Below are 18,428 nucleotides of genomic sequence, written 5' to 3'. Positions count from 1 at the left end.
GCAAGTTACAAATTTTGTTAAAAATTTAAAACAGCACTTTTCCAAAATGCAGTAGGCAAGATGCGAATTTAAGTGAGAAGTGTAGAAATCCGCTTGTAAGGCCTAACAGGATTGGCTAGATTATCTCATTGTTCCATTGTATTCTTCTCATTTTTTGTCTGTGTTGCATCAATCCAATGTGATATAATCTTCTGATAGCTTCTACATGACCCATTTAAGCTCAAACGGGTACTGCCACACCCCTAGATTCACTAAAGCATAACAATAGAGGGGGGGGGGGGGGGGGCTAGTATTTCACAGCAAGCAACCATTCCCACTCCCAAGTCAACAGTACTCTAAGCACAATAACCTGACTTTAATTCTCTTATAAATTTTTACAAACTATTTTGTTATCCCAATTGAACAGTAATTCCTAAGCTTAATATTTTATTCACAAACTAGAATCTTCTTTAATACAAAAATGACCACCTTTAAATAAAATATTGCTGTACCCTCTGTATTTCATTAAACTATGTAAAAATGATACCATACTCCTGTGATCCGTGATAACTTATTTCTTTGGGTCACATGACAGTCTATTTAAAATATTTGACTTTTCTTTATACAGCATTCTGCACCATGCAATCAAATATTCTAAGAATCTTTATCGAAAAATTGTATAGAGAGCGTAATGAAAATAATGACTCTAACAGGGGACTCTTGGTATGTTATCGGGGCCACAGGCAGGGGGCCTCATGACACCCCACTACATGGGAAGGTCATCTCTAATGAAGGAATATTGTGTATGATTGCAAGCTTGGACGAGCTACCTAAGAGAAATTGTTCAAGTGTTGACATACAGCCTGTCTCATTAAGCCTTTTTATATATATAAACAAATTTACAAAGTTCTGAAAAAGTCACTTGTCTCATTTTCAACTATTTAATTATTAATTAACATGCATAAGGAATTGTTTCACAGACATACACGTGACTAAAGTCTTGCATTAACACATTGAAAATTAAAGTAGTAAAATAACTTCCTTTATGGACAACGCTTTTATGAGGCCGACTGTATGCCTGAACAACAATAACAACAACAACAACAACAAAAAAACATCTGCTCTACTAAACAGAATAAACTTAAAGTTAACAAAAGCCAAGGACTGTGTTGTTACAGTTTTTCTCTTTACAAACGTAACCCTCAAAATTGACTGTTTTCCCAATTGGCGACCTTAAAAATGGTATTCTAAACTACATAGCCTGCGAAGCGGCTCAAGGGAATGGCCGTTACGCAGGCTATTCTAAATACGAGACACAACTAACGAATCTATCGTCAAAGTTTGGCTTAGTTAATTCCATTATGATTGACCAAATAAAAAAAAATCGCAAATGGCATGAATAGTTTTTTGGGTGTTGGCTTTCAAGAGGTAAGGTATTGGGATATCATTTCTTTGAAATTTGGGTGAAGGAGTGTAAAATCACTGTCCTGGGCACAAAAGCCATTCTACATGTTTCACTGAACATATTGGGTTAAAGGGTTCCTCATTTCATGTATAGTATGCTGTTTAAATGAAGCCAGACCACTAATGAACATCATGATCACCTCAGCGACTTATTTCTAGGTCCACCCCTACCGCTCTCATAAGCCTGCAATCTGGTGTGGAGTCGGTCTGTCTCGCGATTGGACAACGTGAGTTCCATCTGCAGCCTCTCTATTGTCTTCAGCAAAGCCTGCCTCTCCTCTTGTACTGCATGTAACGCAGCGCGCGACACAGACAACTGCGCCTTGACACTCTCACGCTCACTATCAACATCAGACCGAGAGGACACAGACTCGGCGATACTGGACTCGCTGGCAGTGCGGGATAACTGTCGGGACGACGGCTTCGGAGAGTTGCCCCGGAAACCCGTGACGGGGCCGGAAGATTCACGAATGTCTGCCGAACTAGTACTCAGTCCTCTCAAGTTGACGATGCCCTCGTGATTCCTGAAGATTGTCAAGTTCTCGATGTTGACGTTTATTGGAAGAGGCGGTAGGGCGGACAGAAGTCGCGGTGGCTTATCGTCACGTAGACTAACGCATGAGTTCTTCAGCTCAACATACAGAGGCATTTTAGGTGTGAGAACCTCGTCGTCAAAGCAGTCGCTTAAACTCTCAAGGTTGCTCATCAAGAATGAAGTGTTGATGTTCCCTGCTTGCACATGCGCAAAGCCGCGCTCACCAGCGGACTGGGCGAAACGCTCAGCCGCAGGCCCGAACTCCGCCCTTAGGGCAAGCACGGGATGACCTAATAGGGAGTGGTGAGTCGGGATTGAGTTTTCTCTGGCGGGTGACTTGGTGGACTTTTGATTCAGAAACTTCTCTATGTTCGCGTTTCCCCGTTCGTCGATTTTCAGCTCTTGTGCGATGAGTTTTACGGCCATATCTTCACCATCTAAATGAATCCCCAATTGAATATCCCCGCCCTCTGCGCTGAAAATCGACACGATTCGACCAGACCTAGCACTGCGGGCGCTGCTCTTCGCACTTGATTCAACGCTTGTTCCTAACTGACTACTTGCACTGCTTACGTCACTGTCCCTACGCCCGCGTGAAGTCCTGCCGCCAGAGGCCTCCGGGCCGGCATCTTCGCCCACCACTTCCTGGCCATCTTCTGGTGATACCTTTACAGCTGCACTTTCGAGTTTTCCAGGAATCACGACACCATCTGGCGACATGGTGTTATTCTCAAGATCTTGGTTTATTTCAGGTGTTATAGACCCTCCATCGGATACAAACCCAGGGTCAAGATAACTACTCAAACTGCTATCTGCCCTGGAAGGCCCATTAATCCCCGAGTCCGGACAAGGAGGGAGAATGAGGTTTAAACGTGCGCTCTTCGTGAGCAGGGAAAACGTGAGGCTTGTTTCGGGAGCGTCGTTAGTATCAGTAGGCGAGCTGTTTTTCTGACATTCGTACAAGAGCTGTTCCTTGAGTTTTTCTAGCATTTCCTGGAGACGAAATAGAAAAATGAGATGGAAATGTTCAAGTTGAATGACTACATTTGTTGGAATGTACGCTAGCACGCTCATATCTGCCATCTTAACCGCCTCGGACGGGTCATCGCTTAGACTCTCTTCGTCATATATGGACGGCCCCATTGGGTCACCTGGGGTCTGATCCGTGAAGTATCTGGGCTGGTCATTCGGAGGCAGTACACCTGCATCTTCGATCAGGACCCCGCCAATGAACCCCCCTTGAGTAGGAGTCAGTGGTGAGTCATCGACTGGAGTCAGCGCCTCGCAAAGCTGACCGTTCTGATTAGCAAAGTCCTGTTCGGGCTTGTTTGCACAGAGCGACAACTCTTCCCGAGAATCAATTGTATTGTCAGAGTTCTGGATGAAAATGTAGTCTTCCTGGCTGCTAGACGCTTGGGAGCTCAGAGATATGCTATCTGCTGGGTCTGACTTAACACTTGGCACAGATTCCGAGCTTCCAAGCCTTGTGAGGCCAACATCTTCAGGATGAGACCTCGGCGAGGACGGCAAGGAGTGGCTTTCACCATTAACAACGGCCCCTAAAGGGTCAATGTCAACAGATGTACCCTTTCTCTGAGCCAACTCTCGCTTGAGATTCGGACTCGAGTTGGACCATATGAAGTGGGGGGTTGTCAGAGGATCATGCGCGCGCTTGCAGCCAGGTGAGGAAGCCGCTGAATGAGGCTCTGACAACTGGCGCCGTTTCCCAGGATCCAGCTCGTGAGCGAGGGGAAAAGAGCTCGTCCTAGTTGCTACACTCATTTGCTTCGTCCCCGAAGCATTAAGAGGCTGGCGATTGGCTTGCTGGGCCGGGATTGGCCCGTTAGTCCGTGACGTCACATCGCCTGTTGGGCTGCCAGGTAACGGGGTACATATCCATAGTCTTACGGGCATAGCGTCTATAAAAGGCATTGGCCTATCCTTGTAGGAAGCGATGCCGAGGAAGTCAGCCCAAACTTGGTCCGCCGACATGCACCATACCTGAGAAAAACAAATATTCTGGTCAGATAATTATTGATTTGCATAATGGCTGGCTCTCAGACTCAAGCATCAAGTGTTGTCGTGGAAATTCGTTTCCCCGTGTAATCAATTTCCTTCGGTACTTTTTGCGTTTACTAGCACTTCATGCTACGTACAATCAATGCAACTCTCAACGATCAACGTTTTACAATCAAGTGACTATCAAGCGAATACGAATCAATTCATGCTAAACTATACAATCGTCTCCCTATTTATACCCTAATTTTACGCCCTTACAATCAATGGATAATACAGCGCTTTCTTTCATCTACCCACAAACGGGTATTTACTAAATAGTTTACATTCATTTCTTACTACGATCCATCGTGGTATTCACGTTCACAAGATTAAATCACTTCTTAATTCCCAGATAAGATAGGACAATAACACCTAATAATAACATACGTAATTTCCCTCACGCTATCTTGAGTCACGTAAAACTAATAAACTCTTAATCCCCGACAAGTATGTACGCAATCTCACTAAATAAAGTCGACGTGTGTGTACCTGGGAAGACCGGCAGTGGTCCGCGTGGTGCGAGTCGGTCTGCATCCCTTTCAGAAGACGCGCTATCTTCACTGGGTCATCTACTACGCCTGAGTCCTTGAGCCACGCCAGGTTGGGCAGCGGTCGCACGTCGTCCATATCGTTTGGGAAGCTGCCGTAGTCAGAGTACAGCTGAAAGTAGAAAACAAGCTTAATAAAAAAATCAATAAATTGCGAATATGTACTGATCAGCTGATTGGCAAGAGATGAAAAAGCAAAAGAGTGAAAACATCCGTTACCGTTTAGGTGTTAGTGACATTTAAGTTTAGCCTGAAAAAAATATGCTCTCCAAATGATAGGTGAAATCAAGAATAGCACACTAACAAACAGTGGTCGCAGTAAGGACGGGATACAGGGGGAGGGGTACTCCCTATATCCATTGGGGACGTATCTTTTAGGGTGTAAATTTGGAGCCTTGGGTATCTTTTAGGGGTGAAAATGAGAATGGCCAGATTTTTTTTTACCTCGGTATCTTTTAGGGTGCTGTTGTAGTCATCGCTCATCTAACATGTAGCTCATGAAAGAGCGTTAAAAGCTGTCAATCGGTGTTTTTAGATCACTAATTATTTACGTTTGTTTGAGGTATCGTTTAGGGGGTAAATTTATGTCTAACCACGCCCACTTTAGTATCTTTTAGGATTAAAATATAACCAGACCACGCCCACTTTAGCATCTTTTAGGGTTGTTTTCACCAATCCCGACGATGATCCCCTTCCGTTTGATATCGGAGACCCCCCACCCCCAGGGTATGTAGATGGGATGCTATTCACCTTAGATGCCGAAAACTTCTGTAGAATCATGAGGAGTTCGGTTTGCGAAGAATTCGCTCCAATGCGACTGTTAGTGAAGAACACTTGAGACATCTGTATCTGTAAGGCTTGTGGTCTGAGCTCACGGTACAGAGAGCAAGGGTCGGACGGGCATGGCAATATAATCTACAAGGTAATACACATGTTCCATGGACAAAACATTGTTAGGTTCACAGTATAGAGCAAGAGTCGGATGGAAATTGCAAGATTAAGAACACTTGAGGCATTTGTATCTGTTAGGCTTGTGTTTTGAGCTCATGATAAAGAGAGCAAGTATCTGATGGGTATGGCAACATTATGTACACTGCAATACTAATAGTCAGCGGACAGATAACAGGGCGGACAGAACAGGGTCGGGGTACAGGGAGCAAGGATTGGATGGGTATGGAAAAAATTATCTTCAGCGCAATACACATGGGCAAGTTAGCATACACACAGCTGACATAGCCTGGTGAGTAGCGAGCGTTTCTGTGGGGTTTCAGGGAAATGTAAGCTGAGCAAAAATTATAGCTGTGCTGAGAATGGGGATGAAGAGTGGGAAGGGAGGCAAAAGACACCTTTCTCTTTCTTCTCATTCTTCACGCGGACATACTCTTTGCTCGATTTTTACTTCTGTTGCTGCTTGGTATCTTTTCCGCTGAAACCTCACAGACTATTTGCTACGAAGGCTACAGACAGGAGTGTGTGGAGTTTAGGTGCAGCTAGAACAGGACTGAAACCCCTCCCACTTGGCTACCAAAAAGCATTTATTCATTATTGAAGATGTGCCAAATTGAAGACTTTTTCATGTAAAATCAATGCCCCTCATATGTTAAGGGTGTACTGACATTAGTGTTGCTCAGTAACGACGTTGCTACGCTGGTGGCGTTGAGCGCGCGCATATACATAACACGGAATTCGTCATTTCAAGCTTTCCTGAAGTAAAAGAAATAAAAATATGCGTTTCAAGTTCTCAAAAATTGACTTTAAGTTGATCTCATCCTTTCGGGTGATAATATTTCCAATATTTTGTAAAAACGAAGATTCAGCGAAGATTTAGTTAAGCCAACCTTTTTGAAGCCTAAGTTTTCAATTTTCACTACCTGCGCGCGCTGCAAACACCGAACGCTCGCGCACGCACTGAAAATTTTATTTCAAAGTAGCGCGCGCTGTATCAGAATTTTTAAAATACTTTCTCAATTTTCATCATGACATGACGGATATCGTTTCTTTGAAGTGTAAATACCACGAAACACTATTGGAATTTATTTTTAAACTTCACTTCAATTTCATAATGTGAGATATCAGTTTGTCTGAGCAGGCCGAATGAGCACGCGCGGGCTTTGTTTCCGGTTCTGCGTTTCCTAAAAAAAGCTTTTTTGTTATTTCAAAACGCAATATTCTTTCTGTATTCCTTTTTGTTAAATTCTCCTTCATATAGCCAAGCATGGATTAAGCGTTAATCTAACAGAAACCAAAATTATATCAAATAATCTGGATTTCAGGACCTTTGAAAAATCATAAAAAAACAATTACTCGATCATTTCTAAAACGCATGCTTGGCTTAATGTGCCCATCCCTCAAGATTCATAAAACCTATTCAATATTTGTTTTCGAGCAATTTCACTTAAAATATTTGCTTTTATCTGTATCTACGACGTCACATTATGATGTCACGGGGTAACGTCATCATAATAGTCAACTTGGCAAATATAAGACCCTTATGACTTTCTACAAGGCTTTTATGCTATATTCAATTTCCCTTAGCAACAGATGTCAGAACACCCTTAATTTATGTTTTATGTTGAGTACCATGCATAGAAAAGGATCAGGGGATGGCATTTCCCAGAGTGTGGCAACAGTGCTTTATTTAAAGAAATTACAAATGCACAGCAAGCACAGCACATCACAGCACACCTTAGATGGGGGGAAACTGTAATAGAGGTCAACCACATGTCCTAAAACATGACAATAAAGTCATGACCTGGGTGGTAGAAGAAACAAGCAATGTGAGAGACGTGTGTACAAGGTCAGTGGGGAATCTAGGCGAGGCAGGGTTGGCGACTTGGGAATTAGTGCAGGCAGGGGACAAAGGCTCAAGGAGGCAAGGCAGGGGGTAACAGCACAAGCTGTATAGCAGTCCGAGTAAGACCCTGTGTAATGTAATTTAGCTTATAGCTGAAATTCTGGATAAAGTCGGCCCAGCTTCCTTGTCGTCCTCCCCTCTTCTACTCACCCTTGGCATCAAGGCTTCAAAGCGGATATCCACATGACGAGGCTGGGTTGTCGGCTGCTGCTTCATACAGTCTGGTGTCTCCTGTCAAAAAGGCAGCTTATAAGCTCACACAACTCTGCCAAGTTATTATACTAACTAATTAAATATGTTAACAGGCCCGTACCCAGGGGGGGTCTGAACGCACCCCCCACAATGGCCGAAGGTCCACTTTCGGTTCTCAATAGACGTGCTATTTGTAGACAAAACTATAAAGCATGAGCTAGATCAGTCTGGTATATAGCCAAATCTGACAATGAACATCCCATAGCAATACTGCATAAAAAGGCATAAAAAGATCCTTTTTTGTTTTTGTTTTTCGGGGGTGTTCAGATTTTTATCAGAGAACTCCCCCCCCCTTCCCAGGAACAATTAGGTCCATTTATTTGGTTTTGGCACCCCCCAAGAAAAATCCTGGGTACGGGCCTGGTTAATTAACATATTGCATCATAAAAAATGTTTAATTTAATTGTTTATTTCTGTATATACTGTGACTTAACTATAAGCATAATTGTAATGATTAATAATAATAAAAAATAACACCTGTATGTGTAGTTAAAAGATAACAACTCACCCCTCCTCCAAGAATTGTAGTCATAAACCTGTTAAACCAGATACATGTTGTGACGTCCAGAGTTAGCTGAACTGGATTCATCTGGACAAACAGGTTTGGTGGGGGAACTATAACAATTCAAAATATAAGAAAATTCAGTATTGTTATGGTAATGCTAAGACAAAGGAAAGCCCTTCCATAATACAGTTAAATGTGTTAAATTTTTATTATGTGTTAAATCTTTATTTGAAAGCTGTGTCATTTACTAAGGCTAAAAACCTATATTCTTCCACATGATTTTTTTAGTAATTTTCTTTCAGCCCTGTAGCCAGAATCTTTCAGACCCATAGCCAAAAAAAATCAAAATCAGAAAATGCCACCTTCTGTGCCAACCCCTAGCTACTTCCTTGTGTTTGACCCCACAAATTAAGATAAACCATTGCATATTGTGAAATTATCCCATTTATCATGCTGCATACCTGGTGAGGTGATCTCTCCTGGGTAGTAATACTGGGTGTAGTCTATCTGGAATGCAGGCATATCAGTGGGGAGGTACAAAGCCTTCTTGTCTGATGACAGGAATGGATTTCCCTCATTGTGCTGGTTATATGTAGTCACTGGCATTACAGCAAACTCATCACAACGAATCAACATGCATGTTTCATACATGAACACAGGTCTCCTATGACCTGGGGTGGGTGCAATGCGCTGTGGACTCGAGGGCGGCGGTTGACGGGATGGTTTAGGACTGGGTGGGCCAGTTTGTCTTCGAGGGGATGGGGAACTTGGTGGCTTGAGTTGACCATCTACAGATGCTTGTCCCTAAATCATTGAAGAAAGAGAATGGATGTTTGTGTGCGAGTCAAAACATAGCTTAAGTTTTATTCTGCAGACACCCTTTCATTCATTTATTTTACAATCACAGTTAAATCCCAGTAATTTGATGCTTTGTGAGTAAATGATTGGTGGAGTAGAATTGGACGGCTCACGGATTGATGCTGCATTTCAGAACAACCATTATTTACATCAAATACACCTATTTCATAAAAAGTGTTTTCAGCAGGAAAGGCGAATGTCGATTGGCAAATGGCATTTCTACAGTATAACAGGAGAATCTGGATAAATTACACGATAGTCCAATAAAGACCAACAATTTATGGCTCTGCCATCCCTGGAGTTAATTTAAACCTTTGCACTTGGAAATAAATAATTCCTACAAGCACGCCTTGAGGTCCTCCAATTTGCAATTTGCACTTGTTACATTTTTTACTCATCAGATTGAATACCACTTACATTAGTACTTGGCTTGGGTGGTCTTGGAGGCATGGAGTCTTTCCTGTTCCTAATATTATTTCTAAATGTATTTAACAACTGATTGACCCAATAGGCACGGGAGAGAGATGCCTCATTATGGCACTCCCAGCTAGTCCTTGATGTGCCCGCTAAATGGTATGGGTAATAGTCTGTTGCTAGTTTGTTAATCCGTATTTGCATGGCCCCTCCGGACAAGGGATCAGATGGTGTAACTTCTGAAGAGTCGTCACTTAGATGAAGATCAATTCTTCCAGTTCTAAGGTGGTAAGAAGTTTCAAGTAAATCATGTTTTGAGAAAGGTGTAGTACTCTCTTTTTTATCAGGTCCATTTTGCAGATTGGATGACGAGTATTGAGCATGTGTGTGCTGTTGAGAGGCTTGGCTTGTGGGTGTGGTACTAGATGCCGGTTCTATTTGAGTCCTCCTGTTTTCTTCGATGGTTTTATTCACAGAGTTCATGAATTTCATCAGTGCTTGTAGCTGTGTCTGTGTCAACACCCATAAGATATCATCCAATAGAAGCTTCAAGCAAGCTGACAACACCGAACAATCCTCAATACGTTTCTTGATGGTGATGTGAAGTGATGATTGACTGGTTATTAACCGAATGGGAGCTGAATTTGTATTGCTGTTGTCCTGTTGACAAAAAAGGTATAATATGCACTCGAGGCTGTGTATCAAATTTCATCGGTCCAAGGCTGGACAGTAAACTCAACAAAGCACCAGTTCCTGTGAGAGCCATGTGGTTGTTTATACACAAACACAAACGGAAAACCCCAGTTTCCAAACCTGGATAATACACTTATTTGATTATCTAAAAATGGTAAACATAAAGCACTGAGATTAGTTCAAAGGAAATCTCACAGTGCAATCTTTCCTAAAAATGCTGGAAATAAAAGGCTAAAATTTCAGACATACACACCTGTTCTCGGGCGAAAGCATCAATTCTAAGTGTAGACCAAGTAATTTCTTTGAATGTGAGCACCTCCCCTTTAGTCTCATCCTTTAGGCGAGTATTTCTGAGATCATCTGGCTTCCAGTCTGGTGTTGTGCTCTGGACTATAAGCCTGGACATCTGAAAGTTTGCTGAGAACTCTGGGGCTTTGAATGAGACCAAGACTGAGTTGATTTGGACGTACATGCCATCCACAACTTTCTCAACAAAGCCATATTGGTTAGTGGCCTTCTCTCTGAAAGGTAACATATGGTTGTTTATTAATAAAAATCCAGTGAAAGATTTGTCAACAGAAAATTTTTTTTTGGCAATTATTAGTCAATTTTTTGGTGGAAAAAAAATTGACCAACATCATGTAAAAAGGGCTTGGATCATAAAGTCAAGGAAATTACTTTTTAAGCTGTCACTCACTTGTTTGGCTGAGGTGGTTGTTGAGTTGATGACTGGTTTGGAGAATGCTTTGATTCAGCAACAACAACTTGCTCTATATCTATCTGCACGCAGTCTAAGAACTAGAATGAAAACAGCACTCACAATATATACAGTGGGATCTTCATATTATGGACATCACTTATAAGTACAATAGACACTTTCCTAAGTCTGGATTTTAAGATTTCAAAGCAAACACTATACTGTAATAGCAACTCCAATAAGTAGATACCTCTTTTATTAAAATAACATTCTCACACATTGTCAATACGGAGGGAAGCCATTTGTTTACAGGTTCCAGATAGTAATTACAGTAGTTTTGATAAGGATAAAAGCTGAGTAGCAAATAATGGATAATGGATATAATGGATTAATGGATATCCTTTTACAAGGATTTTACGTTTTGCTTTAACCTTCCACCTACCAGGCATATAGGATCTGTTTTGAGTTTAGTCCAATGTATCTGCAGCAAAAAAAAAAAAAAAAAGAAATTAAAATTAGGAGAGAAATTGAATATTGCTGACATTACTATGGCTTATTGCAGGGGTGGATGGAGGAGTTCCAAAAAGGGGGGGCGAAGCAAGGTTTTCATGAAAGGGGGCAGATTCATTGCTCTGCTATGGATTTCCTTATATTTATATCTTATTATTTTTCAGTCAAACATCTGAAAATAGGGAGGGCTGGGACTCGCATGGCCCACCCCTAGATCAGCCCCTGCATTCTCTGGGAGCCGAGGCTCCTTGAGTATACTTGGGTATAAAAGCAAAGGAGGAGGATCTGAGAAAGTCTTAAATTCCATGCCCTTGAGTAACAAACCAAAATTTAACCAAGATCAACCCTGCACCCCAAAAAACATTCTATTTTCTTTTTCAAAGAACCAAAGTATACAGCAAAAAGAAGTGCAGAGATGAAAGTTTTTCATCCTCTCTCAAGTATAAATAAATACTTAGGGATCATGCAATTGCTACAGAGGTGTTTTTTTTTTTAAATATGGATAATATACAATTTGAACTTTATCAATGATACGTATGGCACTGTTTCCTAAACAGTCTGAGGTGGTAGGATTTGAGCTGATAACAAGAACAGGGCCCAACACTTTGTAAGAAAAGTTTTTGAGTAATTCTAAGGACATATCCTAGTCAATCTCTGCTAACAGTACTTTTGAGATTTGATTCTATAATAAGACAAACATTATTATTTTTTCTTTACAGTTAGAGCTGCCACCTCCAGAGGTCCATCTTTATCAAAACCTGTCAATATACATATAAATACATTTATAAAATAACACCTGAGTATCTTGCACGCTGATTGGTTGAGAGCTTCAAATGAGCTTGTCTGTTAAAAACAGTACAGACTGGCTTTTGACAGCAAGTAATGCTGGTAACTTGCCGACTTTTACAGACTCTTTTTTTTTTAAGTCCTCAGGGCAAGTGCAATTTGAGAATTTCGGAAAATGAACGAGTACAAAAAAATCTCAAATTGAACCAGAGAACTGTATGACAACTTATTAATAATTCACAGGTACAATAAAGGAAAATCAAGTTTTTGTTTAAAAAACAAACTCCATCCTCTGATCACAAGTCAGATTCGTATGTCACGAGAATTAGATTTTGACAATAAAATGAACACATCTCTTGATCTCTTTGATCATGGTATGTTGTGTCTTATAGTTTTTCTATAAAAGCAATAAAACACACATCCCGTGTCTTTCTAGGTCTTTTACAGACACTTGGGGAATGTTGGTCGAATTGATAAAAAACTTGAAAGTCAAGTTTTTTATCAATTTTCACAACATCCCCACATGGGATATGCGTTTTATCACTTAAATATAGCACAGTTTTGAGTTTTCAGAATATTTTTCGGGGTTTTCTGAATGTTTGTCAGTGTTTTTGATAATAGTGCCTGCAAGAATTATCGTTCTAAGTTGATGCAAAGCAGGTTGATGACGTCATAACCTTCAAGACTAATCAAAACATTCACCAAACAGATGTAGTAGCACCTTTAAAAGTATAGACAGCTTGAAAACAAAATTCAGAATTAAGCAAAACCTTTCCAGATTATTTGAATATTCAGCAAAAAAGGGAGTGTACAGGGAAGATAAAAACAAAACTACATACTGTATAATGTACTTTGTAATTATACAAATTTTCGGAAACACAAACAATTATCACATTGCAGGTGTACACATGCATTAGGGGTTAATGGTATACCAATATGTGCCCAGACAAGAAACACAATAATCAAGGTTCATTGGATAGTTTTGTTGAGATTCTATCATTGTCAAAAAAATATAATAATTTTCACTATACATACGAACTGAGAGAGGCAGGTGGATGGCTGGTGTTGGCTAGTTATCTTATCTGAGCTGTCACCAATTGTCAGATGTGACTTATTAACTTGAATAAAACACTGAATTCCTTTGCAAAGATTTTGTTATTTTTTGCCAATCATTTTCATACAAAAACAATTAAAGTACAGTCAAGTGAAACATACACTTAATAAAATAATACTAACAGTTTCGTAGACAAACATGTAATTGAAGTAAGCTAAGAGAAATATGCTTTTTTTTAGCAAGCAAGTGATCGGAGAAGTTCAAAATTACGGACTCTGGAATATTGCTAGCGTGACAGAGAGGAGTCGAGTTTGTAAACAAAAGCTATCTTTAGCAAACTCGTGATACACAAACTGGCAACAATTGAAATGTATGTGCACATAAACACAAGCAGTCTTTACAAACCATTGAATGAAACTTCGTGAATCATGAATAAAAAAAAAAGCCACGATTTCATTACAATTCATTTGATCACACGAAATATGAATGTGGTTTGCTTGACAGAGTAGAACACTCAGAATTATTTAAGTAAGTTACTTAGACAGAACATGTAAAAAAACGAAAATGTAAAAAAAGAGTAAGCTTATAATAAAATAGAATATTCAATGACACGGGTATACTCCCTACGTAGCATGATTCATAAATAGGGAGAAAAATTTGTGGAAAGCTTTCTTCAAGCCGATTAGTAAAACCCAAAGAGGGTCATCTTGACAAGTAACTTATTATAAGAGTACTAAAGTTCTTCAAGAAAAGGTTAAAACACTATGATATTACAAAGGCCAAAGCCGAGAAAATAAGGCAATATTTCGTCACCTAGGCAATGTTGAAGCCTTCCATTTAGAATGGAAACCAGTTCTTTTATTCTAAAGCAGAATATAACAGAATTATAATGAGACGTAAGCACTGAACAACTTTGCGGCGAAAACGCCACTACGGGAGCTGTCGAAAATAAATTAGTCGGAAAACCCCATGTTTCATATTTCAGTTGTTTTAGCCCTATATTCTAAAGAACAGGGCTATAATTCAATTTTAAAGAACGGTTTCATCTAAAATAAAATGTATACAAACCTTTGCTGAAATTTTATTACAATCGGCTTTGGTGATGCGAAGCCACGGGGGTAATTCTAACAAGTCGGAGAGAATCTTCTCGTCTAACTCAAGGTTGTGAAGCTCGCCTTCGCCCTTGAGGAACTTGACGCTAATCTTGTTGGGCGATAGGTTCTTCGTAAACCTTAAAATAAAGCAATCGTGGGTTTGAGAGGGCAAACTTAGCGCGAAACCATTTGACAACAAACATCAGGTTCATGTTACATATGGCATCGCATAACCATTTGTTGCAAACGGAATTATTTCACAGTGTTCAGACCTTGCAAGCTGTTTCGCGATCTGGTTCTTCACCAAACCAGACATTGTAAACTCCTATGAAATACGAGAATTGCCTTTGAATCTACACAAGGGAAGGATCGCCATTTTTCTACCGTGAACCCGTTGTTAATGAGATGCAAGTGCGCATGCGTGAATGATCAGGTTTGGACCCGGGACAATGATATCATTTTATGAGGGCGTCGCAAATTGACCTTGGTCACAATTCCCCCGCTTGTAATAGCTATAACTTTTAATTTAGATGGCAAAAGCTGCCATAAAGTAGTAAAAGGACTAATAATACGCCTTTTTGAGCGAGGGAATAGAAGTGTTCTTAAAATTGTACAGCAAAAATGGGCGCGGTTGAAAATTACGCCATTCTCTGGCCGGATTAACAGAGACATGAAACAGGCAAAAATAATCAGGACCCGAAATAAGCGACGCTTTCTGCTGGTTCTTATTAGGGGAGAGCTAACACGCCCTACCGGCTATCAAATTCTGAATTGTAAGGTGTTATTGAATAATGATATGTCTAAACGGGGTATGTTGTTTGTAAATCATTTGAAAACATCTACAAACAAAACTTTCGGATCAGTATATTCAGTATTCCCTAAATAAAAATCATTAAAAAGCTGTTGTTTATTTTTGGGTTTTCTTTATTTGCCATTCTTCTTTATTCGAGATCTAATTTATTTGACTCATTTTGCAACCTACAATTATACTGGGAGGAAGGCAATTCATAAATCGAGGTAATTAAATTGAATAATTGGCTTGTTTATCGATGGCTAATCAAAGGACAAGAAAACTTAGCGACATTTTTATAAGTAAATAGGTTTAGCTGGTTATCAATAAAGGGCGGATCGCAAGCAATATATTGAACTATATATTACCATTACGGGAAGTGGAGGGGGGGGGGGGAGGGGCAAGTGGGGAAAAATAATAAAGATAACGAGGAAAGCCGTCAGAACATATTAATCTCCACGCTAAAACAATAATTTATTTTGAACAACTCCTACCGTTACAACAATCACATTTTTTTTATAATAACAAAAAAATACTGAAATGATGGCTACGATGAATAATGATATACAATAGATAATGACAATGATGAAAGTGGACGGATGATTTAGATGATGATGACAATGATGACGATTATAATAAACAACAACTTTTTAATGGTTCTTAATTAGGGAATACTGAATATACTGATCCAAAGGTTTTGTTTTTAGATGATTTCAAATAATTTACAAACAACATACCCCGTTTAGACATATCATTATTCAATAACACCTTACAATTCAGAATTTAATAGCCGGTAGGGCGTGTTAGCTCTCCCCTAATTAGAACCAGCAAAAAGCGTCGCTTATTTCGGGTCCTGATTATTTTTGCCTGTTTCATGTCTCTGTTAATCCGGCCAGAGAATGGCGTAATTTTCAACCGCGCCGCGCGAACTGAGCAACTCAAGGATATTTCAACTCTAACTCGCCCTTTCAAATCTAGGCAAATGTATTACCGAATAAATCCTCTACAAATACTGCAACGCAAAAATAGATAATTTGCTGTTGTTAAGTATTGCCAGTGTCGTCTGAAATCTAATAACCTGTTAGCCGCGAATTATTGAGAATTCATAAAAAGGGGAATAAAACACATTGCGTAAAAAGAAAAGATGTGCGTCGTTGGGGAATTAAGGTATTTCAACCTAAATCAATCACAATTCTACCACCCTTGTCTTGTATTGCAAAATTTTATCGTTTCAATTTTTGTTAAATTTGAGGAAAAAAACGGCCAGGGCCATGGCAAGGGGTGGGGCACTGGGGGCACCTGCCTTTTCCAATATTTTTTAAAAATTATTAAGAAATAACCAAGTAGGGGCGTGGCTGTGCCCCCAATTGAATGTTTCTGTATTGTGCCCCCCCCTCAATCTTTCGAGGTCTACACGGCTATGAGTTCATAAAAATATGTAATAATTAATATTTAATATGTAATATTATAACAATATGACTCTAGACGAGTTTTTTTTAAAGCAATTCAAAAGGTTTTTGATACGCTACTCAATTATCAGCAGTGATAAACGATTGAGGCAGCTTTCCAATTGGGCGAAACTCAATAGAACCAATAAGGGCGGAAGTAAGCAAATTTGCGATATACAGATATAGACTTGTTTTCATAGACTGAAAATTAAATAAGAATTTTCGATTAGTAAATTGTATGTTGGATTTATTTAATGAAATTCGTTCAAGTTTAATAGACTGTCAGCGAAGAGAAAGGGGAAAAATTATAGATATTTGTTTATTATTTACATTGAATATTGTAACCGGATTCACCGTCGTATGAAACGTCCAGCCTGAAATTTCACGGATTTTAAGAACATGACGAGGCTCAGTTAGCAAATTTTTTTTTAGTTTTTAGTCCCTCTGCGGGTCTAAAATGCAGAATCAAATTGTGCTCACAGTAACAACCTTTTTATTGCTATTGATCATTAGCGTAATTCTCTTCCTAATAATTCATTTTTTTTTCTTATATACACTAAAATTTAAGAACATCGTTAAGAACCTATTCAGCCTTAAAATGTCCCAAAAATAAGAACGGCCCAGCCGTCAACTGAAAATTAGACGTTCTTATAAAAAAGTGTACTCGTTTTCCATAGTACAGTGCATGCTCGAAAAAAAAAAAAACATTGCGAATCCTCCTTGCCAATAACAGCACAGAAATCCCACAAAAAAATCAATCTTCTCTCACCAATGTACCAGATACTCACCCGAACAGCGCATGGAGCACTTGTAGTTTTTTCGAAATGTTTAAATTCATTGTTTTCCTCCAGCAACGTATTCCGAGTTTCTCATGTTGTTCGGTGATAATTGAATGAAATCCAACAAGGGCTTCTTGTTATAGCGGTGTGCAGATGCCGTGCCTTTCAAGCTCGCAGGCATTTATACTATCTACCAAAGCGAAGTAGCTGGGCTTGATGAAGAAATGGTGATAAATCGAGTGTTTCTGCCGAAAATGCAGACTTCCAATCTGTGGCGTGCTGTGGACAGGATTTCAATCTGCAGCTCTCCGATAGGAGGTTGTATTGCTAACCAAACCACTGTATGAATTATTAATAACATTCGTCCCGTTTGTAATCTGAGCGGGAATTCCTTGCAAAGCAAGGAGAGAAAGAGTTATTCACCCTACAGAAAGACAAAGTCAAGTGAAAAAAAAAATGTTTGCAACACCACATTTTCGGGCTTCTTGAAATTTTTTATACTTGTTCAAAATTTTGAAATTGATGTTGATATTGGGAATTGTAGTTAACTAAACTTAAAACTTCCTCTAGCGAGCCGCGAGTCACTTAAAACAAATTGAGATATTTAGATAAAGATCTTTTAAAGGCATAAGTCGTTAAAAAAAACCACCTCTTCCTTCAAACAAGAAAGGTATTGTCCTATTAAGCATAATTTCTACCTAAATATCAAACGCATCTACGCAAAACAATAAAGCAATATAAATATGTTACGGGGTAGAACCGGCAGGGGACAGACTACAGTAGATATGATAAAAAATAAAAAAAACAATAATAAAAAAAAAATGATTTTTTTTTAATCTATGCATGTTTTCGTGAGCATAATTGATCATTCGATTCTGTATTTGTCCGAAATAATATATGGCCTGTACGTGCCTTCGAGATAAAGTAAGAAAACTATCATAATTTTGATTTCATCATTATCATCACCACCATCATCACAATCATCTTCAATCATCGTTGTCGTCATCATCGCCACTACCACATCGTCGTTGCCCGTACCCAGGATTTTTCTTGGATGGGGACGAAATCCGAAAAAGTGGACCTAATTTTTCTGGGTGGGGAGGGGGGGGG

General features: G+C 39.6%; 1 protein-coding gene and 1 long non-coding RNA gene across 2 annotated transcripts; both read right to left on the bottom strand.

Moving 5' to 3' along the window:
* Positions 1 to 340: 340 nt before the first annotated feature.
* On the bottom strand, positions 341 to 14,735 carry LOC5515115 (UHRF1-binding protein 1-like). The gene is made up of 12 exons (XM_032384841.2): positions 14,574 to 14,735; positions 14,276 to 14,438; positions 11,300 to 11,338; positions 10,858 to 10,958; positions 10,414 to 10,681; positions 9,471 to 10,127; positions 8,657 to 8,999; positions 8,199 to 8,305; positions 7,589 to 7,669; positions 5,335 to 5,499; positions 4,526 to 4,696; positions 341 to 3,979 (listed from the first exon to the last, which is right to left on the bottom strand). The coding sequence occupies exons 1-12, from the start codon at positions 14,615 to 14,617 to the stop codon at positions 1,580 to 1,582; spliced, it is 4,539 nt and encodes a 1,512-aa protein (XP_032240732.2). The 5' UTR covers positions 14,618 to 14,735; the 3' UTR covers positions 341 to 1,579.
* A 1,791-nt stretch (positions 14,736 to 16,526) lies between these two features.
* LOC125567949 lies at positions 16,527 to 17,630 on the bottom strand. The gene is made up of 2 exons (XR_007311924.1): positions 17,328 to 17,630; positions 16,527 to 16,740 (listed from the first exon to the last, which is right to left on the bottom strand). It is a non-coding gene; the product is annotated as an uncharacterized LOC125567949 (long non-coding RNA).
* Between the last annotated feature and the right edge of the window lie 798 nt (positions 17,631 to 18,428).

The sequence above is a fragment of the Nematostella vectensis genome, chromosome 6 (assembly GCF_932526225.1).
Source record: "Nematostella vectensis chromosome 6, jaNemVect1.1, whole genome shotgun sequence".
NCBI lineage: Eukaryota > Metazoa > Cnidaria > Anthozoa > Actiniaria > Edwardsiidae > Nematostella > Nematostella vectensis.
Note: the sequence above shows the minus strand (reverse complement) of the source record. Positions and strands in the feature narration are given on the sequence as shown.